This window comes from Necator americanus, chromosome V (assembly GCF_031761385.1).
Source record: "Necator americanus strain Aroian chromosome V, whole genome shotgun sequence".
In the NCBI taxonomy this organism is placed as follows: domain Eukaryota; kingdom Metazoa; phylum Nematoda; class Chromadorea; order Rhabditida; family Ancylostomatidae; genus Necator; species Necator americanus.
The window spans coordinates 11,704,039-11,728,141 of NC_087375.1; the positions used below are offsets into that span (position 1 = coordinate 11,704,039).

General features: G+C 39.1%; 1 protein-coding gene across 1 annotated transcript; it reads left to right on the top strand.

The window, feature by feature from the left end:
• Positions 1–850: 850 nt before the first annotated feature.
• RB195_013576 (uncharacterized protein) lies at positions 851–23,781 on the top strand (the record flags this gene model as incomplete). Its single annotated transcript, XM_064203465.1, has 28 exons — positions 851–961; positions 3,955–4,101; positions 4,172–4,265; positions 6,651–6,744; positions 6,892–6,992; positions 7,052–7,189; positions 7,259–7,342; positions 7,650–7,782; positions 10,589–10,745; positions 12,964–13,134; positions 14,621–14,683; positions 14,751–14,879; positions 14,943–14,995; positions 17,176–17,349; positions 17,783–17,873; positions 17,968–18,072; positions 19,932–20,033; positions 20,496–20,614; positions 20,792–20,909; positions 20,985–21,070; positions 21,158–21,235; positions 21,296–21,409; positions 21,520–21,604; positions 22,391–22,538; positions 23,079–23,125; positions 23,198–23,304; positions 23,362–23,428; positions 23,710–23,781. 28 exons carry the CDS (start codon positions 851–853, stop codon positions 23,779–23,781), a joined length of 2,988 nt encoding a protein of 995 aa, XP_064059346.1.
• Between the last annotated feature and the right edge of the window lie 322 nt (positions 23,782–24,103).

A 24,103-nucleotide genomic window follows, 5' to 3' on the forward strand; every position in this document is an offset into this window, starting at 1 on the left:
TCCAATTTTTCCCATGAAAGTGAGTTTTCCGCAATTCACTGCTTCAGTTGCGCTACTCGTGGAACTTTTTTTTCTCGAATATCCGGAATTTTTACATAGGAATATGATGTTTCAAACGACAAATAGCGTGTCCTACAAGTTTCAAGTTTTTCTTCCTGACGTTTTTAATTTTCGCCGCACAAGGTTGCAGCGTTTTGGGAAAATCAACGAAGAAATCCCATCGGGCTGGTCATTTATTCAATATTCTCATTTTTTTGCGTCGTGATTTTTTTCTCTACGTCTGGAGTCTTTCTTTTGCTTTGGTTTTCTGCCAGAAATCGAGTCTCCAACTCTTTTCATTATATGTTTGAGAGGAATTGGATTGATTCCAGGAATGTCTGTTGCTCCCTTTTATTAACATTTCCTAATATGCTCCAGATACTCGATCCTTTGATTTTCTTGTGAACGTAAGGTTTTCTTTTTCAGATTTTCAATGCTACGATTTTCTTTGAGTTACTGCTCATTTTTCTGGAAAAATTTCTCGGGAAGAAATCTACGACTAAGAACTGCCTCCTCCACCCTCATCATGTCTCGTTTAATGAAATACTTGACGTGATGGTTGGTGGGCCGCATTGCTTTAGTACTCGCAATTCGCCGTCGCGACTCGCTAGTGATTTTCTGTCATCTCGAAGACATTCCTTCATTTCTTATAAACTCTCCCATAAAACATTCGCTTTTTCCGTCGGAATTTCCACAAAATTCAATTTCACGTCTGTTCACACGTGTGTTTCACGTATTCGTTATCTGTTTGGCGGCTTGATGAGACTAGATGATCTGAATCTGTTAATTTCAGATCTGCTAACCGTGCGGCATGGAGCGGGTGCTCTGCGCACCGGCCGCAAACGTTGCGGCTGCTGCTGCGGCAGCGGCGGCGGCAACGTTGAAGCTACCGCCACCGTCACCGATACGAACGAACAGCAAGGTGAGCTTTGGGCTAAAACTAAAATTTTGAAAGAATCGTAAAAGTTCGAACTTCCTTGAATCTTGGGAACTATTCGATTGGCACTGTGAACCAAAAGCCAAGATTGTTAACAGTCTTTAAAATTCTGTAGTTTTTTGTACGTTTATAGCAGCTAAAAGAGAGTAATAATGAGGTTTTACGGGAAGTTTTTTTTTCCGAATTTCGAAATTTCTAGACGCAGAAAATAGCCCTTTCCAATTTTTCAAAATCAAAATTACTTTTCTCTTCTCTTTATACGGTAATCCATCGTGAGAATGTACAATAACAGTGTAGTTTTTGCCCCAGGAATCATGAGTTTTTCTAAGACCTTTGTTCAAATAAATAAACAAATAAATAAAAATCTGACTCATTCTTCTCTGGTTCATCATTTTCGTCCATTTTCCTTTGTTTTTCACTTACTCTCGTTTATTCGCATTGTTTTCGTCCTTTGATCCACAATTTGACAGATGTTGGTGAGAAATTGATGCGCTTGTTACCGTAGATTCACAAACGACACCGAAGACGAATGTCAATCTTTCTGAATGATAAGGTGGCGCTTGGAAAGAAGTTTTCTCATCATTGGGAGTTTTTTTTTTCCAAAAAAAAAGATTTTTAGAGGGGATCCGAATTTATAAAAGAGGAAGAAAAATTGAGGGAGAGAGCAAAAAAATGAGAAGAATTTTACGAGAAGTTTGTTACTTCCTGTCAGAATTTTTGGAAAATATTTCTTGCGTTTGGTTCAGCCGTTTGAGAAGTTACGATTGATGTAACCATTCTTATTCAAAAGGCCAATTTTCTAAGCATTCTTTAATAAAGAATTTCGCTGATATCATTGGTTTTAAATCGGGATTTTTCGTTGAAATTGTTTTTCAGAACTTGCTCAGAAGTTTTCACCAAAGTGTCTATCTATTTTCTTAATTTCCATTCTTTGTTTTCGGACTTTATCACTCTTTTTAGTTGAAAATCCAGCTAATTTCACTTCCAAATTTATCCCACAACATCTTCGTTCGGTGAGAATTCAGTGTTCTTTTTTTTCTAGAGTTTGTCTTCACTTAACGTTTTAACGACTTCCTAAGCTATATTTAGTAATTTTCCCACGATTTTTCTCTGCTACTTTCTAACCTTTGTTATTTTCATCGCTTGAAAATTTTCAAATTTCGCTCAAACTGACCTTATAGGATTTATACAAATTTGATTACGTTCACCCGTTGTCTGTTTACGTCAATTACGTGGAATTCGAGCAGGTATCCCGCTGTGGCGTGACCCCAGCGGATACAATCGGCCATAGTTATGATTGTCGCTCAAAAATGAATCCAACGGCAGATTTATCGTATCTCATGGATATCATTACCATAAAAAGAATAGGTAATCGAGCAGCGTAGAGCAGTTGGCTGTAGCCTCACTCGGTGTGGAGCGAAAGAATGGTCGTTAAAGAAATTTCCCTCAAAAAAAAATTCGTAGTAGTAGTGAGATTTTCCTAGACAAACACATGAATCCAGAGATTATTGGATTTTCACTTTTCTCTGGATAAATTTCCTGACAGAAATTCATTCAATTCAATTTATTCAATTGTAGTCCTGTGCCGTTCTGGGTTGCTTTTTTTTTGAATCAGGGAAAAACATGGTTCTTTAGTGGAACCACTTGTTATTTGAGGGAGTTTTGTTGTTTTAAAGTGTTTTTTCTTTCAAAATCGTCTTTTTCTTGCAGACGGTTGTGATTCTGTGATACAAGATTTCCGATTGACTAATATTTGTTCCATTCATTATCTTAAGACATATCGGAAAACACGAAACATGGCTAGAGATTCTTTTAATTTTTTTGAAATTTACTAGAATTTCATTTTCAAGAAGAGGTCCATGTCCTCCCGAAAAGCGGAGCAAAGAACAAATCTGGGATGACGTCATAAATACACTTCACACCTCAGATTAGCGTATCTGATAGGTGTTTCGTGGCCAGTTGGAGCAATTGTATATCTCTAGGGTATGTAGTAGACCATAAGATAGATTTACGAACGACTTACCATATTCTTTGGTCATTATTTCTGGACGTTGTTGATTTTTCCAGCGGAAACTTGGAAATATCCGCTGGTGAAATGTTGTGGATCGAACCTATGATCTTTCTATGATCATAAGGCTGTTATTTTTGGTTTTTTTTTCTAACTAAACTAACTCCGAATAGTTTCTAAGATTTTACAACATTTTAATGACTTTTAGAAGAATTTTAAAAATCGTAGCAACTAGAGATTCACTTAAGTTCTTGCTGTGATCGCTAAACTCTATGATCTATGCGAATTTTTCTTTATTTTGTAGATTATATCGGTTCTGTAAGAGGCCCCCGTCCCCGTCCCGAGTCTAACGATTCCCTTAAATTTGCAACTTTGCGCGTAAAAAATTCTCATTTATACTTACATGTATACTGTTTGCCTGCGATTCTACACATATTGATCTCTTTTTTTTTTGGGACGGGTTGCTGATTTCTCGGATTATGTAAATTGTCCAAAATTAAGATCTAATTGACAAGCGTGGATTTCAATGGTTTTGGATTGCCGCCGTCAGATAAACACTGTATTTGGCTCTTCTCATTCCCAGCATAAAACTATCCAGCAGCCGACGTTTTCCACGGACGAGAATTATTGATTTTTCTCGCTTGATGCTGCTCGCAATTCAAACTATTCCAATTCAAACTTTAGTAAACATCGGTTTTGTTTGACTGTTATTTATTTACTTAGTACATTCCGATTTTGTTTGAGGTGTATGTAACCATCGAATTTTCTCGAATATCTCAATTTCTATTTCGTTGGCACATCCATAATTATCGGTGGATGGTGGGTTTATATTTATGCTCCTGTCCACATTCAATGCAAAGGAAAGAAAACCTCCCAAGGCGCTTTTTGAGAGCTTAGTATTGCAGTTAAATGAGCAAAATGAGCGACATTTATCGATTTTCTCGCTCGTCATCGCTTGTTTTTTTTTCAGCTGCGACTCTGCGCTATCGTGTCACGTGATGATGTCAGCTCTGGAGGAATTACAGTGCCAGTCGCGAATCAAGTGCATATAGCCGGAGCCGCTAAATCGCATTCGAAAAACGCCTTCGAGAACGTGTTTGGACCGGATGCTGCACAGGTTTGTCCCTCTGGGCGGAGCGTACAGTTGACACTGTGAAAATGATCAAAATCAAATGGGTTTGTTATAGGATAGAATATGTTCGAGCGTTTTGCCAGAGTTAGTACAAGGTGTGTTCAACGGGCAAGATTGTGCATTTGTCGCGATGGGCGGGAAATCGAGAGGTAAGCGCCGTCGATACGTATCTAATCAACGTGATAAGAACTGCAGTTGAACTTTGGACGAGTTCCCTCGTCGGCCTTAAATGAGGGGTCAACGCAGCGTTCTGCACATTGCGTAATAGTGTTCGCGGACGTTGAAGTGGCCGTGATTGGGTTGCAAATCGTGGCGCACTCCATGCCGAGACTCCTTTGAAATTGAAACCCGTCGCAACTATCGAAAGGACCTCGCTAGACCAACCGTATGACCCTTTCATGAGGGATTACGTTCCGACTGTATATGTTTATGGAAAAAACACGCTTAAGAAGCAGGATCGATAGATCAAAGAGACACCGACAAAAAATCAAGAACGAGTAGATTTCGAGACTTCATTTCAGTTTTTCTTTTGTGTTTGTTTTTTACTACCACTATTTATACTCTACTATTACTACTCTTTTGTTTACATACTATTTCTTTACATACGAATATGATTTCTAAAAGACACTTTATCCCTTATTCACGTATTTTATTTACATTAACTTTTTTTCCAAAATTTATTTTGAAATTATTTTATTCAAGATCATTTTTCTTTACCTGCTGAGGAGTGTCAAAGATGAGGAGAATAAGTAGATCGTATAGGTTCAGGCGAAAACGAATAGTTTCTGTTTTACCCCTCTTTTTTTCTTTCCCTTCTTCATTTAGAAAAAAAAGCAAAATTTAAGGTTTTGCATGATCTTTGCCGCCTACAAGGAATCCCTGTCTTTTATACTTTGTTGATTTTCTCGCTCGCTCATTTCGCTCTCACAGTCTTTGACTCATTTTTGTTGTATTCTGTGCGGAAATTTGTTCATACAGTGAACCTTTCTGGTAGCAATATCGTTTTTATAGTAATTTATTTCGCATAATAGATTATTTATTGGTAAGGATTTTTTTCATACATGTAATTATTTTCGGATAATTACACATATTCGAACGATAATTACTGCAAAATCTCGAAAATAATCTTGGATGAGTGCATCAGAACGATGCCAGGAACACGGAAAATTTTCGGGGCGATAATTCTCTTGTTTGAAAAAGGAGAACTTAATGGCACGATGAAATAAAACAAAAATGGGACATGGATTGCGATATTTATTGATTCACATTGTTTCTTGTTCAAAGAAAAAAAAGGACAAAAAACTGGAAAACTTATAAGAAATATGAAATAAATGATTATATTTCCTCCTATTTAAGAATAACTCTTGTGTGAACAACAGTAACTTATTTTTTTGGGATAATTTGGAACGTTCCGTACATTTCTTAGGAAGCAAGAAAACTACTGAAAGGGTTTTAAATTTTCGATCCGAACTTCGCCGAGATTTTCCCTATTTTTCTGAACTCTTTATCAATTTTTCCTAAGAAAAAACGACTTTTCTTAGTGTCATTTTACCACAAACAGCACTACTTCAAAAAAGGTGGTCGGCATCTGTTTTTTTAAAGAATATTTTATCGTATCTATACCTATAATACAATGTAATATCGGATTCGTTGTATAGTAAGGGGGTTTTTCTCGCTCCGACACGTTTGAATGTGATTTTTCCCACTAACTACGACCACGGGGACCATTTTTCGTCGAATCTTTTTGATACATCCAACGAAAATCGCCTCCCATTGCTGTTTTTTTCGTCTTTGCTTTGAAAGGTGCGCGTTATTTGAATCGTATTTCCGTTAACGAGGTGTAAGGAGGGCGGTAACTCGATATGGCGATGAGTTCCTTATTGTTTGTTTGCGGATTTGCGAACTCCGCCGCAGATCGCAGGCGCCTGCCGAAGCGGCCGCCTCGAAGGACACAAGTCGCACGCTCTCTGGACGCTTTACACCCGTACGTGGCCGGATGGATCAAATAACATTTCAAAGCGCACATTCCTACAAAGATTATCGACACTAAGGTGTGGAGCGTAGTCGCTGGGGAGGACGTGGATATGTGGATGGCTCCTCGCTATTAGCGCGGCAACAGATGGAAGAGATGGAAAAGCTTTCAAACACGCTGTTTCCCCTTTGCTAAAGAGTTTTGAGATTAACTACTGCTTATAAGCATGAAAACAGAGCTACGATCATCGCCAAATTTTCGTTCGGCTATGAGCCAACAGATCATTCAGTTCAACTCCAGATTTTACTGGACTTCACATTTCTCCTTCGCTGTTATTGTGAACGTGAGACATCAAACTGCAACTTTTTGCTTTTTGGGGACTATTCAGCATTTTCTTGAGATTTCCAGAAAATTACGAAATTGTTGAAACACTCACAAAAACAAAAATTCCTACGAAGCCACATTTTTACAGTCTGTGCACAGTAAAGATGCAAAATGCAGCCGCTGCACAGTTTCGCAAGTACTATTGGTTCTAAAAATAACATCAGCTGCTTAATTTTAGGAAAGGAATGTTTACTATACGGTGCGCCACCTTCATGTGCAGGAATCTTCCAAACAGCTATTACTTCGATTTTCAAAGTCACCGACGAGTACAGGTGCGGATTTTATAGTCCTAGATAGTCTGTGAAAACTCGTCCGAAAATCCGCAGCACATGGTAGGACGAGTTTTCCCTTCTCATCTGTTCGATCATGAACAATGTAAGTGTGACGGCTATCAAATACTTATTTGTGGATTGATTTAGAGTTAGCAAACCGGATACTCGTTATCAAATCCGAATGTCAGCTGTACAGTACTCACAACGCGAAAATCAATTGACCGATCTGTTGTCACCGTTCAACAGCGGTAAAACCCACTATTGATTGTCATTGATCGACTATCGTCCCCGAAATTTCTCTGTTTAGATCCTCGCCGAAAAGCCGTACGGATTGTGGATGATCCAAGGGCTGGTGCGCTGCTAGAGAATGAATCGGAGATTCGTGTGGACTCACCGGATCTGGCGTTATTCTATTTGAATACGGTAGCTGATCATCGGGTTGTAGGTCAGTTTAACGGTCTCCATCAATTCATTGTTGATCCATATTGATTGATTCGTAAATCTCTCTTTGCAGAAGACGAAGAAACGTATCGAACGAGTCATGTGTTTGTGTTTTTATCTGTGTACGCTTATAGGACTGGTACTAATGAGCTTGAAGGTGAGTACGGTAGACATGCCGATGATATCACATATACTTTAACTTTTCATTGTTTTTTTTTCTCGCCAATAATCCAAGCAACGTTTCCCCGATTTTTACCACTAATTTGTTGAAAAAAAATTTAAATTTGAAAATTAATGCAAAATTTTGTGGTTTTTAATTTCGGAGCAAAAACTAGTTTTTCTCCAAAATCATACAGCATTTACAAGTACATATTTTTGAATCATCTGAAAATTCTACGGTTTTATTCGTTGTTTTTGTTGTTGTTGTTGCTTTTGCTGTTTTTTTCTCACTATTATAATTCCAGGTGGTCGTCGGCGTCTGGCGATCATCGACCTCGGATTAGGTGAACGAAATTCTCAACGTGGTGAACTAACAATGCCTGCTATAGGAAGTATTCTATTGGCACTGGTCCAAGGTCAAAAACATCTACCTGCCAGGTAATCCGCTCGTTTTTTTTCCCAGCACATTTTTTTCTTTAATCTTCTCTTCGAAGCTGATTTTTCCTAGTGTTTTGAAATCATTCGTTTCACGTTATTTGGCAAAATTCGGCTCGGTTATCGGTCCGCTGCTTCATGTCAACTTCGGCGAATCCTCAACTCATTCCACGTAATCCTTAAACGCTTTTTTGTTGCCGCCCGGCTTCTCGACGTACGCGCATACATTTCGAGTATTCGAGACGAACGCGGAAGAATGGGTCGAGCGCGGAGAGGAGGTCAAAGCAGGGGTTGCACCAGCGAAATCCACTTTCCACTTGATTTTTCCGAATCACAATAGTGACGTCATGAAAGTATTGCTCACGTATCACAGCAAAACTCCCGCGGGAGAAGAAAGAAGAAGAGAAAAAAAAAGAGTTTTGAATTTTCAATTCGACTTTCCTGGAGTCTTTTCCCATCTATCTTCGGTTTTCCTAGAAAAGTGTTTCCTTCAGTATCATGGCCGTTATCGATGAAACAACACTTTTGTTTCGATGAAGACTGTCCTAACAAAGCTTTGCCTCCTCCTTTTTCGGATCATCCTTTTCTTCTTTTCGTTTTTCTTGGAACTTACGAAAAATAATCTTTCCTTTTTCCTTAACAACCATATTTGTTTGCAGCTTTAAAGTTAGAAAAGAAAAATGGTTATTTTAGGAGGTTTTCGTATGAAATATGAAATAAAGATATTAAATGACAGTCGATATTATGTATAAAATTTCGATCGGGAAATAATTGTAAATGTAAAGTGCAGACACAATTATCTGATAGTTTTGCCGGCTTTTCGTCTACTCGGCCCTTATTTTTCTCAATATTGTTGTCATTTTTTCCAGAGATATTTCCGATTTTTTTCCTGTTCCACTGTTTTTCCTTAAATCGCCCTCGTCAGCCGTCAAAGTTGGTGCTATGGGTTGAGATCATGGAACGTTGGTGGGGGAAGGAGTTATCTGACGGGTTTCAGAAAGAGAGACCCAGGATCTCAAAATCTCATTTCATCCTGCTTTTTTGTTCATGCTTTCATGGCGTGAACGGGGAATTTCTGGGAAGTGCTCTACGTCTCTGGCCGCCTAAATCATGTCTCAAAGGTCGTATGCCATATGTGACTTGTTCCGCAAGTACGAGAGGTATTACGCTGTTTTGGGCTATATGCATATTGGCTCGGCTATAACTCATTGCGACTTCGCGCCCTTATCCCCATAGGACCCACCTCGGGACGTATCGGCATTTCCGCGATTCGCCAATAGAATAGTTTTGAGAAAACGCACCCATGGGACCGTTAAGACATGGAAGAAATAGTGGCGACGAGTGTCACTTTTTCGCCGCGGGACCTTCACTGCAGATGAATTACCTAGCAGCGTTTGTTTGATCGGTGCCGCTGAATCGGGCGCGTATAATAATGAGATTCAGGAGGATTTCATAAGGAACGATGGATACGATTGTTTAGTCCTAGAAACGTGAAATATTCGGGGAAAATAATAGAAAGAATTGCTGGGTGCAAGAAAAACTCCGCTTCTTTTCATATGACAGTTGCTCAACATCTGATAAGCATGAAATAGCTCGGGAAAAAAGGACAATACGCCAGATGTGTAAAGGATTTCGAGGAATCCGGCAGACTTGTTCTTTCTTTGCTTGTGGCTGAATTGTCCCTCGAATTTAGCGAGAAAAACTCTGAAAAACCAAGATTTCCCGATTCTCAATTATTTTTATCCTCTGCCTGGACCAGGATACGAAGAAACTCGTATATTTTTCTATTTTTTGAATTTTGCGCCCTATTGCATGCTCAGTCCTTGATTTCTTCTACATCTTAACTTTCTTGTCCCAAAAATCTCTTTCTAATCCTAAATTCTTCCACTTCAAAAAAAAACTTGTAAAAATTTTCAAAAAGGAAAAGCGAATGAAAAGATGGAGGTGAGAAATGTCAATGATGCTCCAAAAGCAGTTTTTTTTAGGTTCTTCTAGAACTACTTTTGTAGAAGGAAGCGAGTAAATAAATAGTTAGTGAATACAAACACATCGCAAAACAATTCCTGATATTATTTTCTGATTTACTGCACATATATTTACGTTGTTCTCCCTCATTTCCCTTCCGTTCATACCAGAAACGTTTTTGTTAATTTATGGAGGTGCTGTCTGTTTCGGCATTCGCTATTTCTTTTTTTTTCTTCTTCTTTTCTTTAGTTACTCTGATTTTCTTCAAAATCCTCGGTGTTGGCAAATCTGTTTTTGATTAGCAAAGATTTTCTACTTTCAGATTCCAGATTTGAGAGTAGAATTTCATTCGCTTTTTGTTTTTTCCAGGTTTTCTTCTGATTTTTTTAAAGTCATATTTTTTCTAAAAAAAACATTCTGCTGTTCTACTACCTATGTTTGTTGTGATCTTCCATCTTTGTAGTCACTTATGGTAACTGCACGTGATACGGGGAACATTTCCTGTATTAAACATAATTTTCTGTTTTTTTTTTAAAATTTCCTATCATTCTGTAGTTCCAACCATCCTGGATGAAACGAGTTCTACCGTCTTCTAAATGAACTTTCCGCAATTTAATACTCCAATGGGCGGTGTTCAGATTCCCATCCGTTCACTCGCCTTCTAGGATTTCTCACTTGGTACTCACATCCACTTTTATTAGGAGGAATTATCTAGTATTTTAGCTTGAACCCTCTTTCTTAGTAAAATGTTTGCCCTTCCGCATCTTCACTGGATTTTTCTAGTTTACTGTCCTTTTCTTGGATTAGAAAAAAAAATGTCAACTGTATAGAGTGCCTATTCCAGAGAAAACTGCCTCTCTCAACTGCTCAAATGTGCTATGTGCCCGTCACGTCTCACAACATTTATGTGCTCATTCGCTGAAAAAACTGACGACAACGAAAATGTGGTACAACTTGCCAGCAAGTTGGCACGAGCGAAGAGAAACACGAGGAAAAATAAGGTGAGCGCTTTTTTTCGCGCGGTTTTTTGCTTGGATTTCAAGCGCTTGGAGCAATTTTTTCGCTCTGAGACCACTTGATCGAAGCAATGTCCTCAGCACACCTCTTTCGGAGTGTTGGCTGTTCAAGGAAGGTGCTCTTATGTTCGGAGCGATTGTGCTTAAGTAGTGCTTGATTAGAAACTCACTTTAGTCTCCTATCCAGCCAATAGCATTGCGGCGGCTATTCAAACGAGGAAAAAGTATGAATAGACTCGTTTGTTCGCCTTAAGCAAGAGCGGAATTTGTGTGTTTGGACGACGCCTAATTGGAAGTGTGTGGTGCGAGGCGGTCGGTGAGGAGTGCATGAATTGATGAGCGCGAGGAGCGGGAGCAGGGAGTCCTTCGTGTTCTCTGCGTCGGAGACTCGGGCCCAGTATCAAAGTCACTCAAATAAATTGCCCACAATTCAAGTGTGTACAGACGAGAATATACCAGTAACGACGGGAATTTTCACAATTATCAACGGATTATTGCTATGGCTGAATCAGGAACATGACAGAGGGATTGTTATTGTGCGTACTCAGCGCTTCGTAATTCGTATATTTCAGAGAAACTCGTATTTTTTTATCATATATAATAGATTGAGTTCATTTTTCAAACAATCCTCTTCGATTCGGTTTCTTTGTATTTAATTAATCAATTGTTTTTATTTATTTACTCATTTATTTATCTAAAAAAAAACTGATTGTAGTCCCTAAGAAAGATTTTCCCATAAAAAATACTATTTTCCTGATCGCTCTTTGTAACCTGAATACTAAATATTTTTGAGTTATTTGCGTATGTCCGCTAAAATTTAAGAAATTCTCACCAATATTATCCCTATTACCTTTCTTCTTCAATAAAATAGTATTTTTCTGGGGAAGAATCCTTTTTAGGAACTACAGCCGATTTTGTTTGGATAAGTAAGTAAGCAAATAAAAAGAATCTGACAATTAATTACAGAAAGCGAGAATTGGGCTGATTTTTTACATGGGATGCAAATATGAGTTTCTCTGAAAACTATGGTGATCCCAATACTTGAGAAAATTACAATTTCTCACAAAAAAAGGTCGTTATATCCTCTAATTTAATACAATACTATCATACACATAAAAAAGAATTTGTTTTATTATTTTATTTACTGTGTAATTTTGTGCTAGAGAAATGTGAACTCCAACGAGAAAATACGGAGGAAAATTATCCAAAGAAAACTAGTTAGTTTTAGGCCATTTCATGAATAAAACGATATTTAGTAGTATTTGGGAATGGTAAGAAAACGAAATGAGATGAATTATGGTGTGATGATTTATTAATTTTATGTTTGTTTATTTTTCTCCTGCTGAGGAAAGACACCAGTAGTTCTTTCCTCAGCAGCGTAAATCTATGTGCATGGGATTTTCCGACATAATTGTTCTTTTTCGAATAATTATGGAATTTTTATTGTAGTGTTTTCTAAGTACATAAAAGCGGACAGCAGTTGATTTCAAGTTGATCTTTGATTGACACAAAAAAATCACTGAGCATCATTCTATCGTAACTCATCTCATTTCTCTTTTTTCACCATACCCGATTATCGTATTTCATCTATGAAATGACCTGAATTTCAAAGAAAAACACATAAAAGGAAAACAAATTGCATGGATGGAAAGCGCTTACTGCCCTTCAAATTAAATTTCGTCGAAAATTCTCGGGGACGCTTTGGATTTTGTCCTGAAACACTTATTCGAAGCAGAAAAGATGATAAAAAGTGCGGTGCAGCTCTCGGCTGCTGCTTTTTCCTCCTTTTTGTTCTGTGTCTCTTCAGCAAGTGTTCGCTTTCGTTCGGCTCGAAGAAAAATTCCGCGGTTGGGACGAATTTTCGGCGAATATCACATTTCGCGCCACCCTGACGCTTTTACAATGCATTCTTCCCCGATTTGAACTTAAAGTAGCGTTGGCTGTTCGCGTCATCATCAATCACATTGAAATAGCGATAAATTCACTGCAGTGAGTTACGTCGCATCGCGCGGAAAATGCGCGGAACGATTTCGAGCCGTGGAGTTCGTGGCTGGCGAGGGGTCATTGAGAGATTTGTAAAGAACTATGCTCAAAGTGACCAAAGGAATTCTACAGAAATCCCGAAAATTTCAAAAAAAAAATCGAGACAACATCACTGGACACGCGAAACTAGAACCATTTACACAGATACTCTTGCTTTTAGCTCCTTTCCGACACCGCAAGTTCACATTCCTCTGGTGTTCCTCGATCCGAGATCGAAAGCGGTTCAGAGGTCAGCGGAGCGGAGACGGTGATCTTCCTGGGACCATCATCACGTGGAGTACATCGATCAACATCCATATATCCACCCAGTAGTCCATCCATAAGCTCAAAGGTACGTGATGCCGACCTCATAGTAGATAGGTAACTGAACTGATTGACAGTGTTTGTCTGTGCTTATGCGTTGTGGGACCCGCTTGTTTTAAATGGAGCGATTTTCTCTTCGAGGATCTCACAAGCAGCTAATTAAGGGCAGAGAAAGTACGTACAACTTAGCGGTGACTTGAAAGTCAAAGTTTTTTGCTCGAAAGGTAAACGCAGTGATTTTCTGAAAAAAAACTCGACTACAGTAGAGACTGTAGCGTTCCTTTAACTTCTTCTAATGACATTCTACACAATTATTCTGGACGATGTTAGATTTTATTTTGTCTGCTTTCCTTGTCTAGCATCTTTTTCCTCCAGAGGGCCAGTTTTCTCTGAAAGTCGTTCCGATCGAGTAGTTATTTATTCTAACAATGTCTTTTTCTTTGAATACTTCTCATTTGTCTCCTATTTACTTCTCAGACATGCAGAGTAAAAACTTTTCATGGTCGCATTGAAAGATGTCTCTTTTACTTCCCTAAGGAATCGTAGATTATTTCAAGTAATGTTTGGTTGGGATATTCTCTGAAATATCGATGAAAAATGAAAAATTCCAGCCTTTTCGCCCCATGGTCAAAGCTTCGGGATGCGAATGTTTTATATTATCTCACCTATGTATTTCTGACACTTCTGTTCTTGTATTTTTTCTATTTACCTATTATTCTATTCTATGTATTTTTTTCTATTGATCTTTTCTTTCTTTTTAATATTTTAAGTCAAACACCAAAATTATATCAGGTTTAACATCCACCACTGTCGTTTGGAATTCCGCTTCCTTGTTGTTTGCGCCCTGACCTGAAGCCAATAAATTTTTTTTTCTGAAGGGGCCATAAAATTTTACTGCTCAAAAATCTTGATGCGACCACATTTTTGGTCAGTTATGGGCTCAAAGTTCATCTGGGACTCGAAACTATGTTTTTTTTTTCTCTTTCTGGAATTGCATAAAAGTACAGAATAAATCTTGCCATGGATAAATATAGCTGACTGTAAATAAAAGTGTTATAAGTAAATCATCGTAATTCTACAGACATTTTCTGCTGGATCTCCACAAAGGCATTTTCTCAGCCTCCTTCTTCCCTTTCAATATCGTTTACGCTCAATTTCGAGATACCCACCGTTCCAAAATGCAGTCCACATCAGGCCAACATTGTTTTTTTGTCGCTCGTTTTTCATGCGTTCAAGGTTAGTCGCCCGCCATCGCTGACGTCGGAATGTTGCCGCAATAAATCTCGCCCACATGAGGAACAGCGCTTCGAAGGGGTCGTCCTTATCTACCTTTCACTGCGTTCGTTTTCTGAGGTCATTCCTTGAAGCAGGAGCGAGCGAATGAGCTCGACAAGCACTTATGCGTCACTCAGCTATGCCCTCAATATCGGTTCGGTTGCCCTTCTTTTTTCCAGAAAATTCTTCTAAAAATGCTTTAAACTCAAGTGTTTGCGTAGAATTTGCAAGTTTTTCAGCTGACACAGACATCCGGAAGCTCTACTCGTACTTGTACAGGATCCATTCCACCGATATTGAAGGTACGAACTTAAGAAAACCGCCCTGAATCCTATGCACCTGGAAAACCGCTGAAACTGCATATTTCAGGGACACACACCATTTCTGTCACCCTCGCTGAGACTTTACGATGATCTCTGCTCACCGCCGGGAACATCCGGAGATGGATCCATGACGATGACACATGACCTGACAGTGTTCGGCGGACATTGTACTCAGGTAAGTTGAAGTCAATTTACTGCGGTCTTCGATCTTCTTCGATCTAATCGATTTCTTGCTCAGCATCGCAACGATTTCGGTGTCACGATCGCGAGCAGTCCTAAACGGTCGAGAAGGTGAGGAGTTTTTTTTTTGCTTTTTCAGTGATCTTTGATTTACTGGGAGATTTGAATACCACGAGAAGAGGTCTTCTCTAAAAAAATCTGGCGACGCAGAAAGAGTAAGGTTTCGGCAAAAAAATTTTGTAGTTTATGTAAGTCGAAGAACAATTCTCGTATACATAGTACCGGGCTTACAAAACTATGAGAGAATTTTTTTTGAGAAAAATCACCACACCAAAAATTTTATTCTTCGGAGGAGTCGAGGAAACGTAAAATACGTCTGTGGAAATTTGTCCGAGGACCAGTTCTCGGTTTTGACTGGTGTACAAGCATGTATAAAAATTATGCTGTTGCTCATGATCTTTGCGTAGAGAAGGAAACGAATACCAAGAACTCCTGAATCCATAGTGGAACTGAGTGGTGTCGAAAAATGTGTGGCGAAAATTTGCGTCGTCGGCTAACTATAGACCCACAAATTACTTGGGGACCAGTTCTCGCCGCAATGTGGCTCCTAATGACGACATGTGACATGTGTTTACATGTTTTCATTTAAGAAATACCATGTTTTCATACATGATGGAAGGGATAAAGGTGCTAGAATCTGAACATTTGTCAGGATTATAAACAACAACGCTTCATATCTCCACCAACACGCGACAACTGTCGCCTCCCGACTGACTATAAACGCTGTTTTCCATCAGTTACTTGCATTGTTTTGGTTTTTTCTCGCATCGCATGTTCGTACCAATTTATGGCAGATGATCGCTCAGTTGTCACCTGTTGGCGGCGCCACAGGCGTTCGTTCATAATTCCTGATGCTGAGGAGCGTACGAATTATTTTGCAGCATTATATGTAAGTTTAATCTCGTTTAAGATGTTCATTTAATATAACGGAAAGAATAAAAATTATGTGGGTTAAAGCAAAAGTCTTTTTTTTTAATTTCACCAAAATTTATGTGAGGAAAAAACTCAGAACAATGCTACTATCCCACAAAAGCTAGCCCCAAACACGTCTCGGATTAAATTAGCGCCCATATTTCTATTCTTTTTACTTTTGAAACTTTTGCCATTTTATTTACGATTTTTTCTTGAATTTTTAATTCTACTATATAAGATTGATTGTTCTATGTCACTACTTCTAATCCATTAGCTAATTATATTTGGTCGACAAAAATGATCCCTATGTCATAATTTTTATTTTAAAATTTGGCAAAAAAATATTTCTGGGGGAAAATTTGGCGCAGGAGAGGAAATTAAAAGAAAAATTGTCTTAAGGTTTGGAAATAATTAAATGTATTTTTTCGAGCCCTTAAGGTTGTTTTTCAGTTCCCTCTTAAAGGCAAAGGTAGTGTTGTTCTGAGACCTAATTCGTCAACAGGTGTAACGTAGGAAAGACTCGTAGCATTAGCTGAGAGAACCATACTAAGGTTTTGATGCTGGAACTTGAGGTTTAAGGTTAACTGAACAAACTTTATCCAACGAAGGTAGCAACTGCTGCTTTCCCGGATTTGATTTTATGACTGCTAAAAATCAAAAATTAAAACCTCCTAATCAAATTAAACCTGCTCTGTGGTCTGTGCCCCAGAACATTCAATCCACTCTCCCCGTAATAACTACTGTCAGCATTTTTAGAACATAACTGTAACATTCGAGAAGAATATTCTGGAAAAGAGAATGTGTAATACTTTGGAATCGGCACCTGATTTTCTGAAGATGCGTTATATTCCAAAGATTGGAGAGATCCCTGTCCTGATTTTTTTTTTTTGGAATTTGTATCACTTTCTGATATCTCGTGAAAAGGGGAAATTTCTTTGACTTCAAAGCTCCCGATGCATAATAAATAAGGCTGTAATAATTGCTTGCGTCATGCATTTGAGTGCCATCGAATTTTATGAGGGTCTCTATGACCGCAGAGAGGCTCAGTCTTTGTCTGTCCCAATGACACCAATGCTACTGAAAACACCTATAATCTCAAATTTTGCCTCTGTACTACCGCTACTCGGTAGATCCCGCAAACTACAAAGAACGTTTCCGCTTAAAAATCACAAAAGTACTCTAGTAGAAGTGAGGAAATTTGATCCTAGAATTCGAGTGAGGAGGTACGTTCGGCTATGTTTCTTCACGAGCAAGAGCAAGATTTCGAGAAGTCTCGGATTTCCCCGCAACATTTTTCATGATTTTTTCTATCGTTTCAGCTGTAACCTCGATGATGACAAACGTCAAGCGATTATGCAGTGGGTGGACACTTGTGAACCGCTCATGTCACCTGACGATGAGGAGAACACCGGTGACAGACCGAGGGAGATACTCTCCTATCCGCTCGAGGATATCATTGAGCAAGACGAGGAATCCCTGCGTGATTCGATACGGTAAGCGGTTGATCGTTTGACGATTTGCTCAAGTAATGTTTACATTTTCCCTAGCGGTTGTACGAGACCCTGAGGGAATGATCTTAGAATAGAAATCTGGTCCTTAGCGGAACAGTTAGTGCTGGTTTTCACTACTAATCGTTAGGAAATATCAATTCGATATAAATATAAATAATAATATTACCATTCAATTATCCATGAAGAGAATGAATGAATGAATGAATGAATGAATGAATGAATGAATGAATGAATGAATGAATGAATGAATGAATGAATGAATGAATGAATGAATGAATGAATGAATGAATGAATGAATGAATGAATGAATGAATGAATGAATGAATGGAAAGTCTTCCTTGAAATGTTCAAACTTGAAACTCTTTAGCACAATATTTCTTATTAGGATTGGGATTAATCTGTTGATTTATTGTAGATCAAAATGTGGCACCGACTCTCATCCGTTAAGTATTTTAAGCAGGGAAGATATCGAAAAGATAATAAGCACGACGGACACTACCACACATGTGAGTTTGTGGATTTTTTTCGTACGAGTTGACCGAAGAGAACAAGTTTTTATAGCCATAGAATCGCAAAAAAGTGGGAACAAAGGAATTTTAGGAAGCAGGTTCGGATGAAGATGCTTTAGAACGAGCCATGGCTGCTTCGGTCTCATCTATACGATCGCATGATATCCTAGCAAAACTGAATGAGGACTTAGCAGCAGTGAGTTTAGTGAAATTCAGAGGAAAAGCCTGAAAAATTCGGGAAAAATCTTTAGTATCTCTGGAGAAAAGCATATTTTTTCATTTCTGATTTCTTATATGGGAAACTCTCAAAGAATCGAGGATATAGATTTTTGAGCCAGGCAGAATGCGCAGAAGTTACGCATTAACGTTAGAATCATGTGATTTTTATCACCTTTGCGAGAGCTGGTCCCAAGTTGCCTGGGCTAATAATAGTTAATTAGCAGTAGTTTCCTTACTATATTCTATTTTATTATTCTATTCTATTCTCCAAATTATTTTGATGCAGATAACTCGAAATGGGATAAATAGAAAGTTTGTTTGATCGGTAGTTTAGACATTTGATCGCATCACTAAACATTGTGCAGCATTACGACGCAAACAAAATGTGCACATGGTTAAGAGTAGTATCAAGGGATCAATTCTCGCCAATTACCTCCTTTGATTCCATTTGTGGGGGTGGCAGATACTTAGGGCTCATTCTCTTCATTCTTTAACAGCAGAAGATCCAGTAGACATAGAAATCTGCGCGGAATACCGTGGTTTTGATGCGGACAGTGGTGACGAATCGGTTCCTCATCTGCATCTTTTGGCTCTCCGGCCATTCTGAACTCTCTTCATATGGAGGTGTCATGCTGTTAAAAGTGCACCACTTCGGTATCCTTGTGGCGCGTGCTCCAGCCGTGTCGTCCGGCTGAGTATACAACTCATTGGCGGTGCATAAACAATCATTAAACAATCGCAACATGATCGCTGGTGAATACACGACGCGACAGCAAACTCGACGTGCTGCCCGTTCCAGATTGTGGATGGAGGGATGAGGAAGAGGTGGCGAGATTAGCGGAGCAGGGGAACTATCGTCGGAATTTCTGCATGTTCTCCGCTCTAAGAAACTGCAAATGCTCGAAAACATCCGAAGAAAATCCATGAGCTGTTTTAAAACGGTGTAAAGAAGGAAGAAATGCGATGGTGTTCGGCACCGACTGAAAATGTTTGTTAGACAGAGAAGATATGATCAAATATAAGCTGAATTACAGAGAATCTTACCAGGATAAACTAATCCTTCTAATTATCATCAGAATACTGGGAGGAGAAAAATACTGACGTGACACATCGGCTACACCCCCGCAAGTCAGTGTATAGGCCAGTTACACGTTCGTGAACCTCAAACGACTCTGAATTGAAGTGAAGCGATGGCGCATCCCAAGCGGATTCACGCCAGACACTCTATCCTTTACAGTAATCCTGGTTATTAATCTTATCACTATCATTTATTGGTGTAGAAGAGGTGAATTGACCTCTATCTCGACTTGAGGCCGCAGAAAAGGAAAATTTCCGCTCATTTTCCCACATGTGACGCTAACTCTTTGTTACCTGTTCACTGGAAAGCACTATAAATTCACTGAAAGTGTTTGAATCCTGGCAGAACTCGAAAAAATGGAATGTGTTGATATCTATGGATCCGTTCCCCCACACTAAGCGTATAAGCACTTCAAAATTTAGAAATAAACCACAAATGATAAACAAATCTTGATCCTGATCTGCGAATACGGTCCAAGTACTGTAGTAATGGCTATGCCCAAAATTTCCTTCCCAAATAGCGCTGAATCAGAGCTCTCCATACTTCTTCTTCTCTCAAAAGGATACTTATCGACTGAATTTGGATTAAGTTCAAACTTCAAATAAATAAATAAATAAATAAAATTTAAACTTCACTTCGAACTTCGAAACAGCTTTAACTTACCTTCGTGAACGTGAAGTTGTCCCATTGATCGATCAGCGCGGTGTGTTGGTGATGTCAGTCGATTGTTGATTGGCAAGTAATAATTTATTTTTCAGAAAGATGCATCGCTCACGGCTACCTCAGCCACAACACCAAGCGAGATGGATCTGTACCGAAGAGCGAGTCATCTTGAGGACTATGCTACTGAAAAGATCAAGGCATGTATTGTCTATTGATTGATTGAAAAAAATGGGCGCTTATCCAGGCTTGTCATGAACGCTGACATTTTGCACAACAGACGTTCTTGATGGGAACTTTTTTCGAATGGGGATATGTTGCACACGTTCGCAGTGCTGATCATTTCATAGCTTTGCCTTGCCTCATCTCCTCAGCCCATTCGCTAGTAGCCGACTAGGAGCCATGCTAGCTTGTTTACTACGACGTTCTATTTATCACAGTACTACTCACTACAATTTTACCTTGACCTGGAATTAATATAGTCCTTTCCTATATCTTAAGATATACGTCTATTACGGTGAAGAAATTTCTTCGCCAAACCGCAAAACCTGACCTGTGGATAATTTACGACCCGTCGACAACGGCGGCATTTTTAATGCATTTCCGAACAGAAAGTTTCCACGATTTTGAAGAAAAATCCTAAAGATGTATGTTTTTTGTAGGAACTTGAGGAGGAAAGGATGAAGAAGAAAAGAGGAAAGCTGATGCTAAACTGTTGCCAGAACTCCATGATGTCTTCGGGAAGTACGGTAGTGGATTGGAGTGCCATTGAAAAGCGAAGGTAATATCATTTTTCTTTTTTGAAATAAATTGTGGATTGCACAATGTTGTGGTGAAATTCCAATTTTTTCTTCGGACTGTGATTGATTGAATGTTCACACTTAGCTGGCATTAGCATTCACTCACTGACTTTCTCCATTTTTTTCCTGAGAAAACGTTAACTGTTTTTTTGTTGTAGGCAGGCAGAAAAAGAAAAAGAAGAACTGGAAAAACGTAAAAACGAACTGCGAAAGAGACGGGAAGAGCTCAAACTGGAAGCGGATGAGATACGCAGAGAAAAAGAGCAAATCGATAAGGTACTAGTGGTTTATTTTTTTTTTGTTTTACTTAGTCTTAGGTGAATATTTACATGACAGTTTTTTCTTCTCCAGGAACTCAACGGCCGCTCTTTGCCGTCGGTCATCGCACGACAGATTACACAACAACTGCAGGGATTAAGCATAGGATCAAAACCTAGGTAATTAAGGAGCGCTATTAGCGGTAATTAATGAGCCATCGTCAAATAATTACTGCACTACAATCACATTTTGCACGAAAATTACAGTCAGAAAAACCGAGCACCATCGGATTCGCTACCAACTACACCGACAGTACATAAGAGGCTTATATCACCACCAGTAAGGTAGGTGACCGCGTCGCTACTCACTAATTAGCCCTTAATCATCGCCAATTTTCCGCTCAGGACCCCATCGTTGACCAATTGTGCGGCGCCGACGCTGCCGTCACCGTCGCATCAGATCAGAAATGGTCATCTAAGAGGTCAATGGGTCGATGGAATGCATATTAGGAAAAGCAGGTAAGCGAGCGTTGACGTCATAACGGTGACGTCATGGCGATGACGTCATAGTTGCTAGGATTTTCCGAAGATTTGGCTGACTAACAGAGTTGTAACTGCCTTATTTTCAGTAAGCCACGCACAGATCGCCGAGAAAGGAAGTTGTCCGAGGAAAATAGGCGTGAGAAGACCTCCATACCTTCACCATACTCCAAGGTACGGTAATTTTAATACTGATCCAATAGTTAAACAGAAGAAGTGTTTATCATTGATTTATTGATTTCGGACACGGTAATACTGAACATGACTATCTTTGGTATGGATCTAAAACCAAAAATGAGGATGTTTGTGGATCCGAAAGTTTTTGCTCAAGAAACAAATAGTATTGCAAGGGATACCAAGTTTTCTTCCAGAATTCTCTATTCAGTTTTCAAAAGTTATATTTATTTCACGAAATTGATGAGAAGTGACCTTGGACCTTGGGTTGGAAATCTCTGAAGATTTCTTCCTCTTAGAAGATGCACGACAAAACAAGCGTTGCATATTTTGACGATATTTATATCAAACAAGCCCTCTTTTCAAAGAACTGAAAAAAATCAATAATTTTCATTCAATAATCGCAACCGGCGACGTTCATCAGGTAATTGCCTTGTTTGATTCGATTTCCACTAGTCGGCTAATCGACTGTGGCGGAATGATGTTCAAGCGTAATCATATTCCGCGGCCGAATGCGCGTCATTGGCCCACGTACTGAAATTAAGTCGTGGATTACGAAGGACGAAGGAATTCGTCCGCCGGAAGCAAAAGTACGAGACAGGGAGTGAAATGCTCCACAGAACTTCCATCTCATCCAAATACAATGACATCGAATCGATATCTATGATTTGTACTTTTCTGTCGGTCGAGTAGGTTGCCGTTGGTCAGGGTTCAGGGTCAGAGGCAGAAAGACATCTTCATCTACTTATGTATGTTAGGAGGGTCCTATTGATTTATCGATTCTAGGTCACCGATCCACGCCTCGTTGATGGCCCACCAAGTAGCGGACGTGGTTCCGACGATGCGGCATCACAATGTCGGGAGAAGAAGCGTCAAAGCTACTCCGCCTCATCTGGATACGAATCCGCAGCAGGAGATTACCATGCGGCATATTGTGAGTCAGGCAAATCCGTTTTTTGTTGCAATTTTTTTTATATGAACTCCTCTGCATTAATCATGACCTAGAACTAACACTGTTTGCTATCTTCGAACAGTTTCTTCTGTATTTTTGCAATTACAATTCTCGACTATAAGTAGCAACTAAGTGGGCTCAACAAAATTTCTTTTCGGCAAATGAGGGAATTCTGCTTTTTCTACTTCATTTCCATACTATTTCCAGGAATCTCCAGGAAAAAAGGGGAACGAAAAGAAAGTGATCTTGTTTGTGGCACTACCACTTTTTTCATTTCTGGAAAACCTATGATTTAATTACTCATCATAAAATATGTTACCACAAGCGATCATCTGATCAAAGTTTCATTCTCGAGTATTGTTCTGGCCCAACCACGCATCTTTTGCATATCGAAACATCTGTACTGTTCTACAGAAGCATATTGCAAAAAAAGTCATGAGGAAGTCTGCCGGAAGAAAAACGATGTCTATGTGGAGATTTAGAAAGTTTTCTAGACGTTTCCTGTATAAATTACACTTCCAGATTTACGTAAGGATTCGCGCTTCGACAAGAAGAAAGTAGTAGACAAGGTTTGTGCTTTTTCCAAAATTCCAACCCCCATACTACTGGTCGGTATCGATTGATTGGCCGGTATTCTTTAGAGGCTTGGACTTGGTCGAGAGGCTGATAATCTTCGAGAGCAACAACGACGACTAAGGAAAGAGCTACAGGAAGCAAAAGCCATAATAGGACAAGTGGATGACGCGAGGTGTTACTGACTTTGATCGATTTATTGATTGTTGATTTTGTAATTTTTCTACTTCAGAGCAATCTGTCATGACACCAAACACAGCGGTATAAGTCAGGCCACATTGGTGGACACATTGAAGCAGGTAAGGGCACCCATTCAGTTATTTTTCTAAACGTCAAACGTCAATTGATTTGTTGGCCTTCCCACTACACATAGTGGGCGGAGCCTGCGGAGCGAACGCTCCGCCCACTAGCTTTTCTCTCATGATGTAAGATTGTTCAATTCAGAAAGTCTGAACGGGCGTGGGGGAATTTCCACGGTAGGGTTGATAAAGTAATGTGGTGGTTGGTCGGCAGTGAAAATATGTAGTTGTCGACGTCAGTGATTCGCCCAATTCGGATCGATAATCGATCGATATCTTAGGAGAATCGAATACTCGAGAAACGACTGACCGCATGCCGCAATCATACGATGTTTGTGACGACATTCCTGTGATATCCTAATATCCCGTTGTTATGTGTTATATGTATACGTATAGACATAAATATATCTATGATCAATTGTGATTTTTGTTATTTTTTCTTGAAAATTTTTCCCATTCATACAAAAAGAGTGTTGAACTAAATGGAACGTTTACAACGTTGTGATTATGTAGGTTCGCAAAAATACGCAAAAGAAAGCATAGATTAACAGGTAGATTTCTCATTTTAAATGAAAATTTTGAGTAGCATACAGGAAAAAATTCGATAGAGGTTGACCGATTGCTGGAAGTGAGCTGTTCTCAACTAATATTTTTTGCAACGATGGTGCAATTATT